This window comes from Talpa europaea (genome assembly GCF_964194135.1).
Source record: "Talpa europaea genome assembly, chromosome: 12".
Taxonomy (NCBI): Eukaryota; Metazoa; Chordata; class Mammalia; order Eulipotyphla; family Talpidae; genus Talpa; species Talpa europaea.
This window is the reverse complement of record NC_140079.1, coordinates 25556133-25573448: the sequence shown is the minus strand read 5'-3', so window position 1 is coordinate 25573448 and position 17316 is coordinate 25556133. Positions and strand designations below refer to the sequence as shown.

General features: G+C 53.1%; 1 protein-coding gene across 3 annotated transcripts in view; it reads left to right on the top strand.

Annotated features, from left to right (window-relative positions):
• KIRREL3 (kirre like nephrin family adhesion molecule 3) overlaps positions 1 to 17316 on the top strand; it is a gene marked incomplete at both ends in the record, with an annotated part of 532041 nt that overhangs the window by 498511 nt on the left and 16214 nt on the right. For all 3 annotated transcript variants that reach the window (XM_084248847.1, XM_084248848.1, XM_084248846.1), the window contains 5 exons: positions 2082 to 2232; positions 7262 to 7367; positions 13651 to 13799; positions 15409 to 15536; positions 16822 to 16948. In XM_084248847.1, coding sequence (XP_084104973.1) covers positions 2082 to 2232; positions 7262 to 7367; positions 13651 to 13799; positions 15409 to 15536; positions 16822 to 16948 — 661 coding nt within the window. The remainder of the gene's footprint in view (positions 1 to 2081; positions 2233 to 7261; positions 7368 to 13650; positions 13800 to 15408; positions 15537 to 16821; positions 16949 to 17316) is intronic.

The following is a 17316-nucleotide window of genomic DNA, read 5'->3' as shown; positions in this document are numbered from 1 at the left end:
AACAAATTACCACATCTAGTGCTTAAAACAACAGGACTTTATTGTCTCATCATTGTGGAGGCCAAATTCTGAAATCAAGGACCATGTTCCCGCCAAAGACTGTAGGGAAACTTCTCCCTTGCTTCCCCCAGCTCTTGGTAGCTACTGGTCTCCTTGGCTTGTGGGGCTTCACTCCCATCTCTGCCTCCTCCTTCATATGACCTTCTTCCTTGTGCTTGTGTCTTCGCCCCTTCTTATAGGGGACCGTCACTAGATTTAGGGTCCACTCTATTTTTTTTAAATATGTGATTTATTTATTTTTTAAAGATTTATTTATTTATGCATATAAGAACTGGGGTACAGGCCAGAGGTGCGGGGGATGAGAAGATTCACCAGAGACAGAGTGGGGAGCAGAACAGGTGGACTGACTGAAATTAACTGCTGAGGGGAGCAACGGGTGAGACATGAGAGGTCTGCTGCACCATGTGGGTAGCTCCTTAGCTGGCCAGGGATTGATCTTGTGCTGCAGAGGCTGTGGATAGCTTCACAGTATTGTGCTCAACCCCTTGCACCACCAGGGAGGCCTGATTTGGGGCCACTCTAAATCCAGAATGATTTCTTCTTGAGATTCTCCATTAATTGCCATCATCCCTCAGTATCTAAGGAGGACTGAATTCAGAAACCCAGCAGACAAAAACCCTCAGGTGCTCTCTATAGTCAGCCCTCCACATCTGTGGGTTCTGTCACCACAGATTTGGCTGAATATGTGAGTGTGGAACCCATAGATTTGTGGGCCTTATTGTGTTCACTGGGGGGAGAATCCATATATAAGAACCCTTGCAGTTCAACCCATGTGCTCGTGGGCTGCTGTACTAATTCAAGGTCAGCTGTACTAGTTCAAGGTCAGCTGTATTAATTACTTAACTAGTCTTGTGAAGACCCTGTTTTCAAATAAGATCACATTCTGAGATTCTCAGGGGACATGAATTTTGAGGGGGAGGACATTATTCAGTCCACTCCAGGACCCTCTTATGATACCCCAGTTCAGTTTGCAGTGTAAGTTTGGTCAAGTTCAGAGTATTTCTGGATCTCCCTTGTGAAATGGAAGATGAGGTCATATTTCCTGCCTATGATTTGATCAGGACTGAAGAGGTCAGGAAGTGAAAAGACTTAAAAGTTGAAAGGTATATATAGAGAAAGTATTAAAACTATCAGTGTGCATTGGTTCTACAAAGGCCCCCATTCCAGCTAGAAGGGATCATGCTCAGCGAAATAAGTCAGAAAGAAAAAGAAAAAATACCAGATGGTCTCACTCATAGCAGGAATTTAGAAAACCTAAATAAGAGACCAGGAAAAAGACTAATCAATACAAAGTAATAATCAAAATCAACAAGCAACTATAAACCAGAGACACACTACAGGGGAGGGAGAGGTGGAGAGAGGAAGGACTAGAGTCAAAATAAGGGGGGGGGTGCAATTGTATGGGGAATATAACCAAAATGAAAATGCATACATTGTGCAAAGATGAAAAATGATGTAAGAATTATATAAAATAAAATATTTAAAAAAAACAAAGGCCCCCATTCCAGCCCTGACCTCCCCCTCCACCCCTGCAGTGCCCTAACCGCACCCCCTTGTATAGATCATATCAGCACACACCTGCTGCACCCAGCTCAGGGCTTCCTGCAGACCAAGACACTTCCCTAGACAGCAGAGGCAGAACAGATGCCAGTTCATTTCTACATAGCACCTGCAGCCTGGTTTTCACTGGGCCCAGACTGGTTTCTTTTATGATTTGGAATCTGCAAGCTGATTTTCACACAGGATGGAAAATTTCCTATTCATTTTCCTTCCATAGCTCAGCTCTCAGCCAGCCAGTGTGCCCCTTAGCTCTAAGTGGAGTAGCTCTGGGTATCCTGATCTGCCCTCCCTCCATCAACAGCTCTCCCTCCTCCTCCCTGAGGCTGAAACATGTCCTCCCCCACCATCCCAGCTGAGTGACTTGTGGCCTTATCTCCCTCTCCCCCAGACCCTGCTTCGAAACATGTCCTCCCCCACAATCCCAGCTTAGTGACTTGTGGCCTTATCTCCCTCTCCCCCAGACCCTGCTTCGCGACGGCAAACGTGAGAGCATCGTGAGCACCCTCTTCATCTCCCCCGGGGACGTGGAGAATGGGCAGAGCATCGTGTGCCGAGCCACCAACAAAGCCATCCCCGGAGGGAAGGAGACCTCAGTCACCATTGACATCCAGCGTGAGTGCTGACACGATGGGCCATGGGGGCGGGGGGGGGGGGGGCACTCGCACCCCTGACCCTGAGCACAGGTTGGAGAAGGGGCCAGACTTGGACAGCCAGCTCAGCAGAACCACACCCGGCTTCTTGGGGCTCTCTCTGTGGCCGTCCGAAGGAAATGGGGTGGACAGCTCCACAGACTGGCTGTATTTGTACTTATGGGGGCCCAAGGGACCATCTTGGCCTTCTTATTGTCACATGAAGGAAGAACACCATAGTTGACGACCCTCTGCCAACAATATGTTTAAGTCGCATGTCCACATCTGTGTAAGGTCGAATTCCACATCAGTAAGTATCTTGGTCAGCCCCTGCCCCCAATGGCCTAGCCAGGCGGCCCCACACCATCCCAGGGAGAGGAAATCAGAGCAGAGATGCTGGGACCTGGTGGGCACTCAGCAGTCTAGAGTAGGGGAGTAGCCACATGCTGTAGTGAAGCCAAGACCCTGGCTCTCCACACCCACCTGCTTCTTCAGTGAGGCAGCCACAACCTACGGCAGCAGGCCCAGCCTCAGAAAGGAAGCCTGATGCTGTAGAGACCAGGTGCCCAACATCCACTACCCGGGAGCTGTGCATGGTTAAGCGTGTCCCTTTCCCCAGGAGGGATTGCGGGTCCTCGTCTGACTGCACTGAATGACACCCAAGGGCTCCTCTCGCCCTAAGTGCGGGTCCTCGTCTGACTGCACTGAATGACACCCAAGGGCTCCTCTCGCCCTAAGTGCTGTCCCCAACACAAACCAAACCTGGGAGCTATGAGGGTGGACACACAGACAGCCCAGCTTCCCACTTCCAGGCTGCCAGGTGTGGCCTCTGCCCTCCCTCCTTCCCCACCAACCCCCAGCCAGGTCAGGAAGCCCATGCAGCCCACAAAAGAAGCACCTACTCAGCTCCCCACAGCAGCGGGCTGGGCCCTGACAGGGACACGCTCTGTGGAAGCTGTGGTTCTGCTCCAGGTCATTGCCCATCATACCAGGAGAGCCTCTCCTGTCAACAAGAAAGTCATCATCATAACAACCCTCCCCCACATTAAAAGGCCATCCTCTGAAAGTACACTAATGAGATGATCAATTTACCGGGGTGCAGAGATGACAGTCTACATGGGAGGAGAACCCCACATTGCCAGTTTTCCCTACCCTGGCTGCCTTTCTTTACAAGGATGTCTCAGCCACATGAAGGGGAGGCATCTGGAATGAGGTCCAAAGGGAACAGAGAGCCCAAGTGCAGGTTTCCCAGATGGGCCCCATGCGCAGCAACATGGAGTCAAAATGAAAGCCACAGCGTGCTCCCTGCTTCTTCTGGCCATGCCACTTACAGGGTGATGTTGGCCTGGTAAAACTGTCTGTGCCTGGGCCTCCTCATATGCACAGCCTTGCTCATACAGTGGCCCTGAGGGTTAAATCAAGTTGCCTGGGATGTCTTCAGCATGGCAAACACACCTGCTAGCTGTCCTACTGTGCACCGTCCTGAGGGTGTGGCTGCCCTCCTCGGGTACCCCCAGGGCCCTAAGAAGGTTACAGGTTCCTTCCCTGTGTCCCCAAATCTGAAGGTGTTTGCATATGCGTGCCAGGAAAAAGCACAGGCTCTCTCCACTCTCTGTCCTCACCTCCTTCCTCCTCCATTAATTCATTTGTTCGTTCAATAAGCATCCAACTGTTTACTGTGGACACCATGGGCCGTATCAGTGCTGCCTTTGCAAACCTGCTCATTTTCTCAGTCAACCAAGAAGCATCCCAACTCAGCAAAAGCACATTTGGTGTTTGTTTCCCTTGGTCTTTCTATGTTACCCAACGGAAGACAAAGCCCCCAGATTGAGTAATGGGAGAGAAAGCTTAACGCCCCCAAAGTCTCGCTACATCTGGACTCCGCATCCAGCTGCCAAGTTTCAAATGAATGTGCTATAAAATCACTGAGTCATGGAGTTTCTCTCTTTTCCCACCCCCTTTCAATGTAATACTTCCTCTAAACATACACACACACACATGCATGCAGGTTGTTGATGGAAACACTAACAGACTCTCAGCTGTAACATCTGTTCAATATGATCTCAGTTCCACCAGCTACATCAAAGCTGCCCTCCTGCAAGTTATGCAGCCGACATCACAAGTGGGATTAAAATCATGTGTAATAGTTGGATATGACATAAACTATTTATACCTCTGGAGCCTGACAGACTCCTAAAAATTCATATCCTGCGCATCCAGAGAAGAGGGGTGGAGTGAGGGACACAGGCACCTCTGGGCCTGGGGTGGAGGTGTGGCAGCCCTTAGGGCTGATCTCCTGTGGCCCTCAGGAAAGGTTGGGCACCAAGGATCTTGCAAAGAGGTAGGGAAACTGCAGGAGAGAGGTGTCCACAGTATAAATTAGGACTGGCAGGTAGGATCCCTCAACAGGTGTGAGTGCCATAAAGCCTCATTACTTTACAAAGGGCATCCAGGTGGGGAGAGGCCTCCTGGAACTACCACCCCCCCCTCCATGTTCTGCAGTGGGTTTCTACATTCTAGCAAGCTGGCACCAGCACCTCCTCCACCAAGAACTGGGTTGAGGCACCCCACTCGACCTCCTGGGATTTAATTTCATATGTGAGGACATGAGTCAGATATGTGTTTGGATCCAGAGGTCAATTACCAGATTCCTAGGCCTCAAGCCATGTTTCTTCAACCCACAGTGAGATGCAAGCTCCTCCGTGGGCTTCTACAAATCTGGGGATGGCACCATCAGAACCCTAGAGTCCCACTCATGCCTGGCATAGCTAGCCAGCCCTGGATGGAAGGTGACTTGGGACTAGACTGGCCCTGGACTAGCTGGTAGTCCACAGCCGGGTAGGCCAGTGCTCAGGTGATGGCCGAAGCTGCAAAGAGGCTACAGGGTTCTGGAGAGCTTAGCTGTCCCCGGAGTTGAGAGGAGAGCTCTCAGAGATAATCCTGGCCACGCCCATCTTTGTGACCACTGGAATTACACTTTCAGAACCAAGATTGAGATCATCAAAATACCTGTCACTTCCCTTATAATTTCCCATAAAAAGGCAGGCAAGCCAGCTGCTCGAAAGCAGATGTTGTCAGGATTGCAGTTCCCATCTGGAAACAGGGGAGAACAGGCCCCCCCACCCTGTTGCCCCTACCCAGGCAGCCACCTGCTGCTCAGGAGCCCAGAGGTCTCCCCCAGTGACTTGCAAGCTTTCTGCAGATACCAGCGCCCCTCCGTGGGCCATCTGCCAGGTCATCTGCCAGCCTCAGCACCCAGGTCCCAGCACTGGGCAGGGACACATGGCCCAGCTTGAGCTCCTTCCTCACAGAGGAGGCCAAGGGGCCAAAGAATCCCCATTGTGGGCAGACAGGTCTCAGGTCACAGCTAGGGGCTTTGTGTGTCTCTCTGAAAGTCACGGGACCATGCCTGCCACAGTAGGGCAGGCTGGAGACCTCCTCCCCTCCAAGTGCCCTTCCCGTGCATCCAGGTCAACGTTTTTCTTGATGGTCCCTGGGACACTGTCTTCTTTCCTTCTTTTTCTGAAAATGGGCTGAGCTCCTAGAAAGTCCTCATGACCTTCCAGCAATTTGTTCTGCTTCTTGGTGAGGACAGGAGAAGAGGCAGCCCAGGGCCCTGGTCAGACTGTGGGGAACACGCTGGCCCTTAACTCAGCCAGTGTCAAGTTCCAGTCAAACCCACAGTTCATGGCAGGACAGAGGACAGGCACTGGCTGCCACTCCCTCCCCAGGAGTATGGAGATGGGGGGCCAAGGTGCAGGCCCCAAGCTTTTAGTAAGGTCCCAAGCCAGCTCAGCAGATCAGGCCAGGCCGGCCGGAGGCTGCTGTCCGGCTGCCTCTCCACTGTCTCTGCAGATCCTTCCATTTCTATCTTTACCTCTCGGTGTCTATTTCTTCCTCTCTTTTATCTGGTCCTCATTGCTTTGTTTGGTCTTTCTCCCCAACACCCTGTCATTTTCTGTCTCTGTCTGCTCAGTCCCCCTTGGTCTTTGTGCTTTTTGGTCTGAAATCTTTCCCTGATTATGTGTCTCTATGTATATCGGTCTCTATCTCCCTGCTCTCTGCTTCTCTATTTTCTCTGTCTTTTTTCCAGATTCTTCCTCTGCGTTTCTCTCTGTCTCTGTCTCTCTGTATCTCTCTGCCTTTCTTTTCCTGCCGCTCCGTCTCTCTGTCTTTTCCTGTCTCTCCATTTTTCTCTCTTTTTGTCTCTCTTCTTGTCCCTCTGTCTTGTCTCATTTCTGTCTTTCTGTCCTTCTCTCATCCGCATGTCTCTCTTCCAAGGAGGTACCTCTCTGCCTGCCTCCCACTGCTCTGAACCATCTCTGTGTGTCTCCATGTCTCTGTTTCCTGTCTCCCCCACCCAACTTCCTGTCTCCCCTACCTCCCGCCATTTAGCACTGGGAGCCTGGCTTCTCCTCACCTTGAATGAGGAAGACGAGGCCTACCAGGGAGCTGAGGGCTGGGTGACACCAGTCAGGACTGGCAGAGATGATTAGGCTGATGAAAAGGTGTGAAAGCCACTTTCAAAGTAACAGATGCACCGGAACCTTTTCACCAAGAGAGATGAAGCAGACATTTCACAGACAGACAGTTCATATTAAAATGGGGCTTTGTGTCTATACTCTCCCTCTGCCCCCTGTACGCCCGCTTCCCACCTCTCTTTTCTAAAGTGCTTTGTTCTCCCTAAAATCTAGAAGATGCGCAGCCTGCACCTGGGCCTGGGTAATCCTCTTCCTGGCTGGATGCTCATTTAAACACTAAACCTAGACCAAAGGGGAGCCCTGACCCCACCACCAGCACTGCTGAAGCTGGCCCCTCCTGGAGATGAGGGAGACCCTGCTGAGGGCCCCCAACTTTCTGAGGACCCCCACCCTGGATAGTAGCAGCTCTGAGAGTCATAAGCTCTGTGAGCTCTGCCCTCCATGTCTCACAGGGGACCTTCCTGCCTCCGTTCTTTCCCCCAACCATGGACACAGCATCCCAGTCTGCAAGGGACTTTCTTCTCTCTACAGACCCCCCACTTGTCAACCTGTCTGTGGAGCCACAGCCAGTGCTGGAGGATAATGTGGTCACGTTCCACTGCTCTGCAAAGGCCAACCCAGCTGTCACCCAGTACAGGTAAGAGGCACAGGGAGGCCAGGAGCCCTCCTAGCACATGTGGTGTCAGGTGTGATCCTGGCACCCAACACAGGGCTTGGTTCACTGTGGGTGTCAAAGAGCCTCTCCCTTCCATGCCACACCCATCCACCCTGGGCAGGTGAGGACTCCTCTCCTCACATCCACCTCTTCCCACCCACCCTGGCCAGAGCAGCTCTTCCTTCCCTTTGTGCACGCTTTTTCTCGCTTCCACTAGAGATGGTGGGTATGACCCCTCTGCTTAAATAACTTGGTTATCCCTTGTTTCTGAAACAAGGGAGAGAGGCTCAGGACAAAAAGGTAAAACAACCAGGAGAACCAATAAGATTGCTAGCAGACAGACTGAGGGGCACCCCAGGACCCCCAAACCTTGCAAGCTCGAAATAGGCTCTGCCATCCACCACATAAAGATGAAATATGCTTAGTGTGTAAGACCTTCAATAGAAAAGAACTTTATTTTTTAAAAGATTTATTTATGCATACAAGAAGTCAGGTGTAGGCCAGAGGTGTGAAGGGTGATGGGATTCACCAGAGACAGAGTGGGGAGCAGAACAGGCAGAGCTACTGAAATACACTGCTGAGGGGAGAAGCAGACAAGACAGGAGAGGTCTGCTGCTCCTTGTGGGTTAGCTCCCAGGGCGGGGATTGAACTCAGGCCACAGCAGTGATAGCCTGAGAACTCAACCCCTAGGCCACCAGGGAGGCCCTAGAAAAGAACTTTAGTAGAATTACTGTGCAATAGAAAGAAAAGAAAAGAAAGAATAATATTTTCCAATTAAACACCCAGTTACCCTTGCAGATAAATGTTCAGGCAAACAGGGTTGATCGAAAGCAGGGCCACTGAGGCCGGAAAGCCTGCCACAAGTCTAAGGAACCTTCTGGTAGGGTAACATAGGAAAGGGCCAGAGGAGGGCCAGGCAAGGAAAAGAACAAAATCAAAATACAAGTCAGGATAAAGGCAACCATTGTTGCCTCCCCACAGGTCTCTCCCCCATGTCCTTATCTTTCAAGTGCCCTTCCATGTGCTCCAAGTGTCTGGTTCAAACCCCAGGCCGAGAAGCAAGCAGGGCTTTTACATATGTCTCTGCTCCACATGCCTCCTCTAGGTCTTCATCCTCCCTTCTCTCTCCCAAGTCCTCTTGAGCTTCCCCTCGATGCTCAACCCCACCCTTCCCTAGGTGGGGCAGGGAATCTGGAACCTCCCCTTTCTATGGGGATGACGCAGTTACAAGATCAGGATCTGGACTGAGTCATCTGTGCTCACCGAACTGCTCACGGGATGGAGTGAGCACAGCAGCCCTGTCCTGAAGGCCCCTCTCGTTCGTCTCCATGGCCCCTTGCAGCCCCTGCTCAGCACACTGACAAGCGCTTCGCTGTCTACATGCTTGTCTTTCTCTGGTGACTGAGCTTCCTGAAGGCAGGAGCTGGCGTGCGCCCCACAGCTTTCAGCACACAGCCCAGGGCACGGCCAGATGAGGGGGTCTACAAGGCAGGTCTACAAGGCTCTGGGAGCCTTCCCATCTGGGCAACCCCATCACACAAGATTTCAACGGTCTGGGTGACCTCAGAGGTGCTCAGGAGAAGACACGAGACACTCCTCTGACATCTCATGGGTCTCACTGTGACTGTAACCCAGCCACTGTGCCTCTTGCCGGCCCAGCCTTGCAGGTGGAGCCCAGTGTGTCATCTCTGCCATCGAGAAGGGTTATTAAGCTGCAGCATCAGCCAATGCCAGGGATGCTAATGGTCCCAGACTAGGAAATAAGCCGGCCGGTAGGAGTGAGGACAGGAAGACAGGAGGCAGTGCAACTGCAGAGGGTAGAAGGCGAGGAAATGGACCAAAGTGGCAGTTAGGGGTTCAGGTCAGACTGGAGAAGGGGCTCCCTGCAAAGCAGATAATTAAACTATGCAGGAACCAAAACCCAGGAAAGACCAGAGTCTTTATCCCTGAGAATATTTTAAAATAGGATGAAAATCCATCTGTCCTATCCAGTTTAAGCACTCTCTGGGCTCAAAGCAGGAGGAAGATGGGATGATATTCAGGCTCCCTGAAGTCGTGTGACCCAGGAGGTCTGGGGGCAGGTCTAATTCAGCCAGAATCCACATTGCCTAAAGCCAGTAAAGATGCAAAAGAGAACACCCAAAAAGACTGCCTTTCACCAAGCTTCCCCCCTCACCTGCAACCTGGGATCCTCTCTTCCCTGGCTAGCTCACCACGCTCCATCCCGAAACACCCAGCACCACGTGCCCAGAAAACCCTCGAATGCCAGTTTCCCTGGGCAGCGATTCACCCCCACAGGCCACCTTAGCCAGGCACATCCCACATTTACCCTCACAGCCATCCCAGGAATGCCTCTTGCATACCAGAGATCAGAACATACAACTTCCAACTTGCAGTTCTCACTGCCAAGCTCCCGTCCACTGAGGACCCAGCTGTGGGTGGGGCGGAGGGAAGGGCTGTGCACCAGGACCAGCAGCAGCCTTCCTTCTGACCACTTAGACCCCATGGGGTGAGCAAGCACCCGAGAAAACAGGTTGCAGGGCCTGATTCCCTCAAAATAACAGAGCACCAACAATGATGACAAGAATAAGGTATAGGGCCTCCCTGGCGCAGGCGGTTGAACGCCGCACTGTGAAGCTGTCCACAGCCTCTGTAGCGCCGGTTCGATCCCAGCTGGCTGGCGAGAATCCCACATGGCGAAGCAGTCCTCTACTGTCTCGCCCGCTGCTCCCCTCAGCAGTGTATTTCGTCAGTCTGCCCGTTCTGTTCCCCATTCTGTCTCTGGTGAATCTTCTCACCCCCCGCACATCTGGCCTGTACCCTGGTTCTTGTATAAATAAATAAATCTTTAAAAAAAAAAAAAGAAGAAGGTATAAATGGGGCAGGGTATTAACAACTGGTTAGGAAGGAAATACTAGTTGGACTATTCTTGCATCTTTCAGTGTTATGTTTTGTTTTTTAACTAGAAAGTCAATTAGCAAACAAACAAACAAACATAGCAAGTGCAGGCTTCCTGGGATAGGGAACCTGAGGCTTTTTCTCCATCTCCAGCTGCCCCACAGCTCAAGGTCACAGGTCAGCAGGTCCTGGATGGGGGAGGGGTAGAAGGGGCTGGGAGGGCAGGGCTCCCTGGAGCTGAGCTGGGTCCTTCCTTGTGCCTTCCTTCCTGTCCTTCTGATTAGCCCAAAACCCTAAGAATACTGCAGTGCAGATCAGGCCTCAGAGGCTTCTGGGAGCCCTTCTAGCTGCTGGAAGGACAGTCAGGGTGGCCTGGATGAGGTGGGTGCAGAGGCCATAGGACACCTGCCCCCCTCCCAGGCCCCAGCACCACCCACACTGGGTGCAGGGCTATTCAACAGCCTGTCAGCTGTGACATGGCAGCCCTTCCCTCCTTGAGGTCTCCTCTGCAGGAGATGGTCATTCTGGATGTGGTGTTGGGCTCCAAAAGGAAAAGCCTTAGGCAAATCTCCTCACATAAGTGCATTGATTTTTCCAACTGACTTTGACAAGATTACAGGGGTCTTTGTTTCTCCGTCCATACGCCTTGATTGCTTCCCCCCTGCGCACAGAAGATGCTGTGATATGAGAAATTAGAGATATGCTCTCCTGCACCCCAGCATCCAGAAGGGGTCATGGGTGATCCTAGAGGCCTGTCTGGCCAGATGGCCAGACTCAGCTGTCACTTCAGCTGGACCAGAAGAGCCCCCAGGTCAGCAGACTGGCCCCACCATCATCTCCTACCTGCCTCTCTCCTTCTCCTTTGAGGGTCTCTGTACCCCCCCAGCCCCCAGGAACTGGAGAGGGGACTACCACCCGATGTGAAACGGGGACTATTGGCTGGCCTGTCAGCTGTGACTTGTCAGGCCTTCTGATTCTGTGATATAAATAATTAATCCTCTTACATTTGCTCAGGCCATAGTAAACATTGATTGGGAAAGTCTTAATCTGGCTCCTTTTCACAGGGTGGGAGAGCTGGTGCAAGCATTGGGGGTGGGGAAGCAGAGGTGTAGAGGGCAGCGGGAACTGGAAGAGGAGGAAGCGAAAGCAGAAGAACAGAGGAAAGGAGAGGAGAAAAAAGGGAAGGGAGAGGGCAGAGACTTGCTCTCTGGTTCACCCTTAACCCTGCGGCCAGCTAGTTGAATGAGTGGTGTGAGCTTCTGGAAAGATCCCTACAAAGGGATGTTTTGGTGTGGAGGAGAGAAAAGCAGGGGAAAAAAATACTGGTTGAGCAAAATGTGCTCAGGGGACTCAAGGGATGTCCCAAAGGTCTTGACCTTGGGGACCTCACTGCCTGGCACCCACAGCCAGCTCCTGGGAGAGGATATCCTGCTCCCCCTTCCACCTCTAAGGTAGGGATGGCCCTGGGGAGCTATGGGCAGCAGTGGCACAGAGGGCCAGGCTCAGACAATGCAGATCTGCCAGGAAAAGAAAGTTTGGTGCCACGGCCGACCCTGCTAGTCTCCAGGCCTGCGGAAGCACCAGCAGTTTTAGCGAGTCCCATCCCAAGGCCAAATCAGTGAAGCTTCTAACTGCCAAGATTCTTACCATGAGGGGCTCCAGACAGAGAGGAGAGGAGCACGGCCCATCAGAAGCAGTTCACCTTGGCCCAAGCCCACCCCACCCCCACACCTGTGCTGTAGCAGCCAGGAGCAGCAGCCTGGGAGGGACAGCTGGCCCTCCCTCCTCCAGGCCGGCCGGCTGCCCAGCCTCCCCTGGCACCCCACCCGACCCCCTCGCTTCGTCAGGGTGAAGGAGTAGAGGGTCAGACACTAATCCCCAACATGTGTCTGGGACTGAATTGAGGCAGGGGCTCTGCCTGACAATTAAGTCTGGTCATGAAATTAAAGTTAGAAATTGAAATGACTCATGAATAACTCATCATGGTTTACTGGGAAGCTCCTTAAGCTCTCAGGGAGCTCTGGTCTGCTTTGTTGTTAAACTATAATTGTTATTATTAATCGTGTTCTTAATAATTACCCCATATTAATTTGTGATAATAACCACGTGGGGCCAGCCTGGATCACCCCTGTGATGCCAGGAGAGGTTGTCTCCCAGGGCTGCCCAGGCCGGAGTGAACAGGAGGCTCATGGAGGGAAGGACAGGAGGAATCAGACTTCTGAGATACCAGGAAAGGCTCCAAAATGTGGGGCAGGGCAGGGCGGGGAGCAGGGAGGCAAAGGCAGGGCCAGAAGGGGGGTACAGGGAGTTATAGTCATGGGGTAACAACTGTGGATGCCAAAGAACCCCTCCATTCTGGTAAAGACATACACCTTGAAAAAGGGAAGTAGGAAGAATCTGGTGGGAAATTTTGTGACTCAAAGAAGTGACTATTGTCCTGGGGAAAGGATAAAGTCTCTCTCCCTGGGGGCCTATAAGGAAAATCCCCATCCCCATGCTCAAGCACATTCTTCCCAGAGGACTCTGGGCACCACCCCATGGACAGCAGGCTGCTGGGTCACCCAGTCACTGGCCCGAAGCAGTGACCACCCCATGGCCAGCACCAGGATGGTCCCGATCCTGGTGGAACCAATCAGCCAACCAGGCCATGAAGAGGCCAGCACAACCTTCCCTGGATGGAGTCCAGGTCACTGCTGAGGACCGTAGGAATGTGGCAGCTGAGCAGAAGGAAGAGCTAGTGCCATCCCAGGAGCAGGGCTGAAAGGCTGTTCAGGGAGAGAGGGAACCCACCCTGGGGACAGGCCTCAGGACTGGTTACTGAGAGACTGCTGGTGAGGGGCAGCCAGGATACTGGCTAACACCTCTGGTCTTGTTTCTCTGTGTGTGTGTGCACATGTGTGTGTGCTCAAGGGCACACACGCACACAGGTATGGGTACATGCACTGGACTTTGACCCCTGAGGTTCTGGACTCTGCCTTCTTCTTTGCCACCATGGCCCAGGATGGAGCCTCCAGTATAGCTCAGAGCGGGGGACTGTCTGAGCTGTCTGGGAACTGATGATTGGGTTACCCATCATCTGGCCAGTTAGCAGGACATTCAACTCCCCTCCCTCCGGAGTAACCTACTTGTTGAGTGCCACTGACTGCCCAGTGACCCATAGACCAAAGCCCGTGATGGATGCTTCCCCTACTGCTGGAAGTAACCCCTCTGTAGAGATGGTCCCTGAGGGACCCGAAGGTGTGCCTGCCTGTGCCACCTCATGCCAGACCCCGTTTTCCTGTGGGAGGGATACATCAGCTACCAGAAGTCCCCTGGTCAGGAGGGCTGTTTAAAATCCTCATGGAGCCCTGGGGGCCTCTGTGCTAGGTGGGCCAAGCGGGGCCAGATCATCAAGGAAGCATCAGGCGAGGTGTACCGGACCACTGTGGATTACACATACTTCTCAGAGCCAGTGTCCTGCGAGGTGACCAACGCCCTGGGCAGCACCAACATCAGCCGCACGGTGGACGTCTATTGTAAGTACAGCTATTTGGGGGCTTCCTGGGAGGGGGCACTGGGTAGTCTCTGCTCAGGAATGAGCCGCCTCAGAATTCATCGAACACAACAACAGCACCCGCCTTCCAACTCAAAATGCTGGGCACTTTCCAGAAAGCTTCATTGTGGGGAGTTCTGAGTTTATCTCAACCCCCATCATAACCCAAGAAGGCAGGTATTTTTTTTCTTTTAAAGATTTATTTATATTTATACCAGAGCTGGGGTACAGGTCAGAGGCACAGGAGGGTGAGAGGACTCACCAGAGTCAGAGTGGGGAACAGAACAGGCAGACTGACGAAGTGCACTGCTGAGGGGAGCAGCGGGTGAGACAGGAGAGGTCTGTGACACCATGTGGGAATCTCCCTGACCGGCTGGGGATCAAACCCCCGCTGCAGAGGTTGCAGACAGCCTCACAGCGCTGCGCTCAACCCGCTACGCCACCCGGGAGGCCCCGAGGCAGGAATTATTATTCCCATGATCCAGATGGGTAGATGGAGGCCCGAGGTCATGCAGTGAGTAAATGAGACTGAGCCAGGCTCTGAGCGAATCCTGCTGCCTCCCACTGGGGGCTCACCACACCCCCTTCCTCACTGGGAGCCCCCAGGGACCCACTGCAAGCCAGGCCACCGGATGTGTCCACAGATGAGCATGAACTCGTGTACACCCTTCTCAATTCTAAAAGCTCTTTTACAAAATTTCTTTAGAGAAGACCACTCCCCTCGCCCCAACAGTCTCAACAGAAAGTGTTCCTATTCCCTTTTTACATCAAGGGATAGATCTGGGTCTCCTGATCCAGATTTCATGCTCGTCTGCTCCCTGAAAGCAGTTGTCTGCATACCTTCCTGTCGCTGGGCCTGGTATGACACCATTGTACCCACTGGCAGCCAAGGCTCCATCTGCAGGAGGCTCAGGCTACAGTTGGAGGCCAGTGGAGAGAAGCCCCTGTATAGAGCTCACTGACACTTAGTGGGACATGGGCAATGGACCCAGAGCTGCCTACTACTGGGTGGGGCAAAAAAGAGGCTGGACAGAACTGGAATGAGAGAGAACCTGTGACAGCGGGTGGAGAATGGCAGAGGAGGCCTGGCCTCTTCGCTCCTCAACCTGAAGGCCCTCAGAGGGCCCTGGGAGGCTCAGGGAGCTGGCCAGCTACACGGGGCAGCTCCATTCCAATCTCCAGAGGAGGTAGGGCAGGTAACTTGAGAGTAGACACATCACTTCTGGGTCAGGAGGGAGCCCCCCTCTGCCTACAAACTGGCAAAGGGTGCTTCCTGGGAGCAGGACAGAGGGAGGGTGTGGGAGGGCCCTGGGGTCAGTCAGGGCAGAAATGGGGCCAGGTGAGTGCTGCTGACTCTTGTGGGGGGCCAGAGGAGTCTGAGCTTGGGCAGGGGGTCATTTCATCTCCAGACCCAGGCCAAGTCCAGGCAGAGAACTGAGGTGCAAGGGGATGGGCTGAGTGGACTCAAGTGGCACAGGTAGCCCACTGCTCCCTCCCTCCTATCAAGATGGGGAAAAGGGAGGCAGCAGTAGGAAAAAGGGGCTCCAGAGCCCTCCCCTCCACCAGAACCCTGTCTCCTCTCTCCATCACAGTCGGGCCGAGGATGACCACAGAGCCCCAATCCCTGCTCGTGGATCTGGGCTCTGACGCCGTCTTCAGCTGTGCTTGGACAGGCAACCCGTCCCTGACCATCGTCTGGATGAAGCGGGGCTCTGGAGTGGTGAGTAGTCCACTCAGACCCCAGAAGGCCTCTGGGGCCAGGGTCAGGGGACCTCAGGCCAGGAGGAAACTACCCCCAGAGCCCCCTCACTCTCAGATCAGGGATGCCAGCCTCCAGCGTGAGCTAAAGGAAGGACCCCAGAAAGAGCCAAGGAAACCCCAGGTGCCCCCTCAGCCCTGAGCACCTTCGGCCATGGTGGTTTTGAACCTTGTATGGAAGCAGGTGGGATCACCTCCCAGCATCACCTTCGCTGGGAGTAAAAAGCCACGAGAAAGGCTTTTCAACTTTCCACAAATACTTGTCACCCTTTAGCTTTGGGTTAAGCTTTACCTTCTTCCTCTTTGAAAATGTTTGCCCTCCTCAGGGTGCTTCTGAGTTTGTCAGGTGCAAGCTAGCCTATGAGAGTCACTGCCCCTCCCTCAATCCCCCATCCTCCCTAATGCGCCTCCCCTCCCACCCCATGAATAAGAAAACAGCATCAGAGAAGACAACTCACCGCCCAAAGCCACACCGCCAGTCACCACTGATATCAGGATTGGAATTCAGAGCTAGTCAATGCCAAACTGTCTCCTTTTCTTCTCCCCAAAGTATATCCCAAAGGGATACAGAAAGGACAGGTGCAGGGAACCTCCAAGATGTTCAGCTGTAGGATAATTCACCCTGAGTCTGCCAAGTACAGTCGGGTCAGCAACCCCTCCATATTTGAGGGGATCTGGGGGCTTCAGTCAGGGGGTCCCTCTCCTCCCACACTCACTGCTTCCCATCACCCCCTCAGGAGTGCACAGTCCCAGCATCTTCAGCTACACAGAGTCCCCTGTGCTGTGACTGATCCCCAACAGCTCGAGCTGCGTAGTAAACCTTTCTCCGTCCTGCCACCACTGCCACCCACCCCGGGGGACTTTTTTTTTTTTTAAAGATTTATTTATTTATGTTTATACAAGAGCTGGGGTACAGGCCAAAGGCAAGGGAGGGTGAGAGGATTCACCAGAGACAGAGTGGGGAGCAGAACAGGCAGATGACAGAAATACACTGCTGAGGGGAGCAGCGGGCGCGACAGGAGAGGTCTGTTGCACCATGTGGGATTCTCACTGGCTGGCTGGGATCGAACCCACACTGCAGAGGCTGCAGACAGCTTCACAGTGTTGTGCTCAACCCACTGCGCCACCAGGGTGATCCCCAGGGGGATTTATTGATGTCAATTGCCACCAAGGTTGCTTCTCAGTCCTCTTGGTTCTGATGGAGACTGCCCCTATTCTCTGTTTCTGATCCTCCCCGATTCTCCTAGGTCCTGAGCAACGAAAAGACCCTCACTCTGAAAACTGTCCGCCAGGAGGATGCTGGGAAGTATGTGTGCCGTGCAGTGGTCCCCCGGGTGGGAGCCGGGGAGAGAGAGGTGACCTTGACTGTCAATGGTAAGACCCCACTCGTGCTAGGGCCAGGAAGTGAGAGAGATCAGAGAGGCACCCTAGGCATCTTGGTCCTGGATACCCAAAGGAGGGTGCCCCCTCATTGGTTCTGGGCCTTGCTACCACCTCCAAGTATGGACCCTTAGCAATTATGTCTACCTTTTCCATCCGAGCCCAGCCCCAAAGCAAGGAAGGGCCTGAGCCATTTTCTGGTCACCTCCTTCCCTCTTTGTTATATTCTAAGAGTGATAACTGATCAATTTTATCCTGGCCCGGAAAATGGGGTCAGAGGGTCACTGTGCAGCCAACATTGATCCCATATGTGCCCTTTGACCCACCCATTGTGACCTTGACCCTGGTGGGGACTTTAAAGG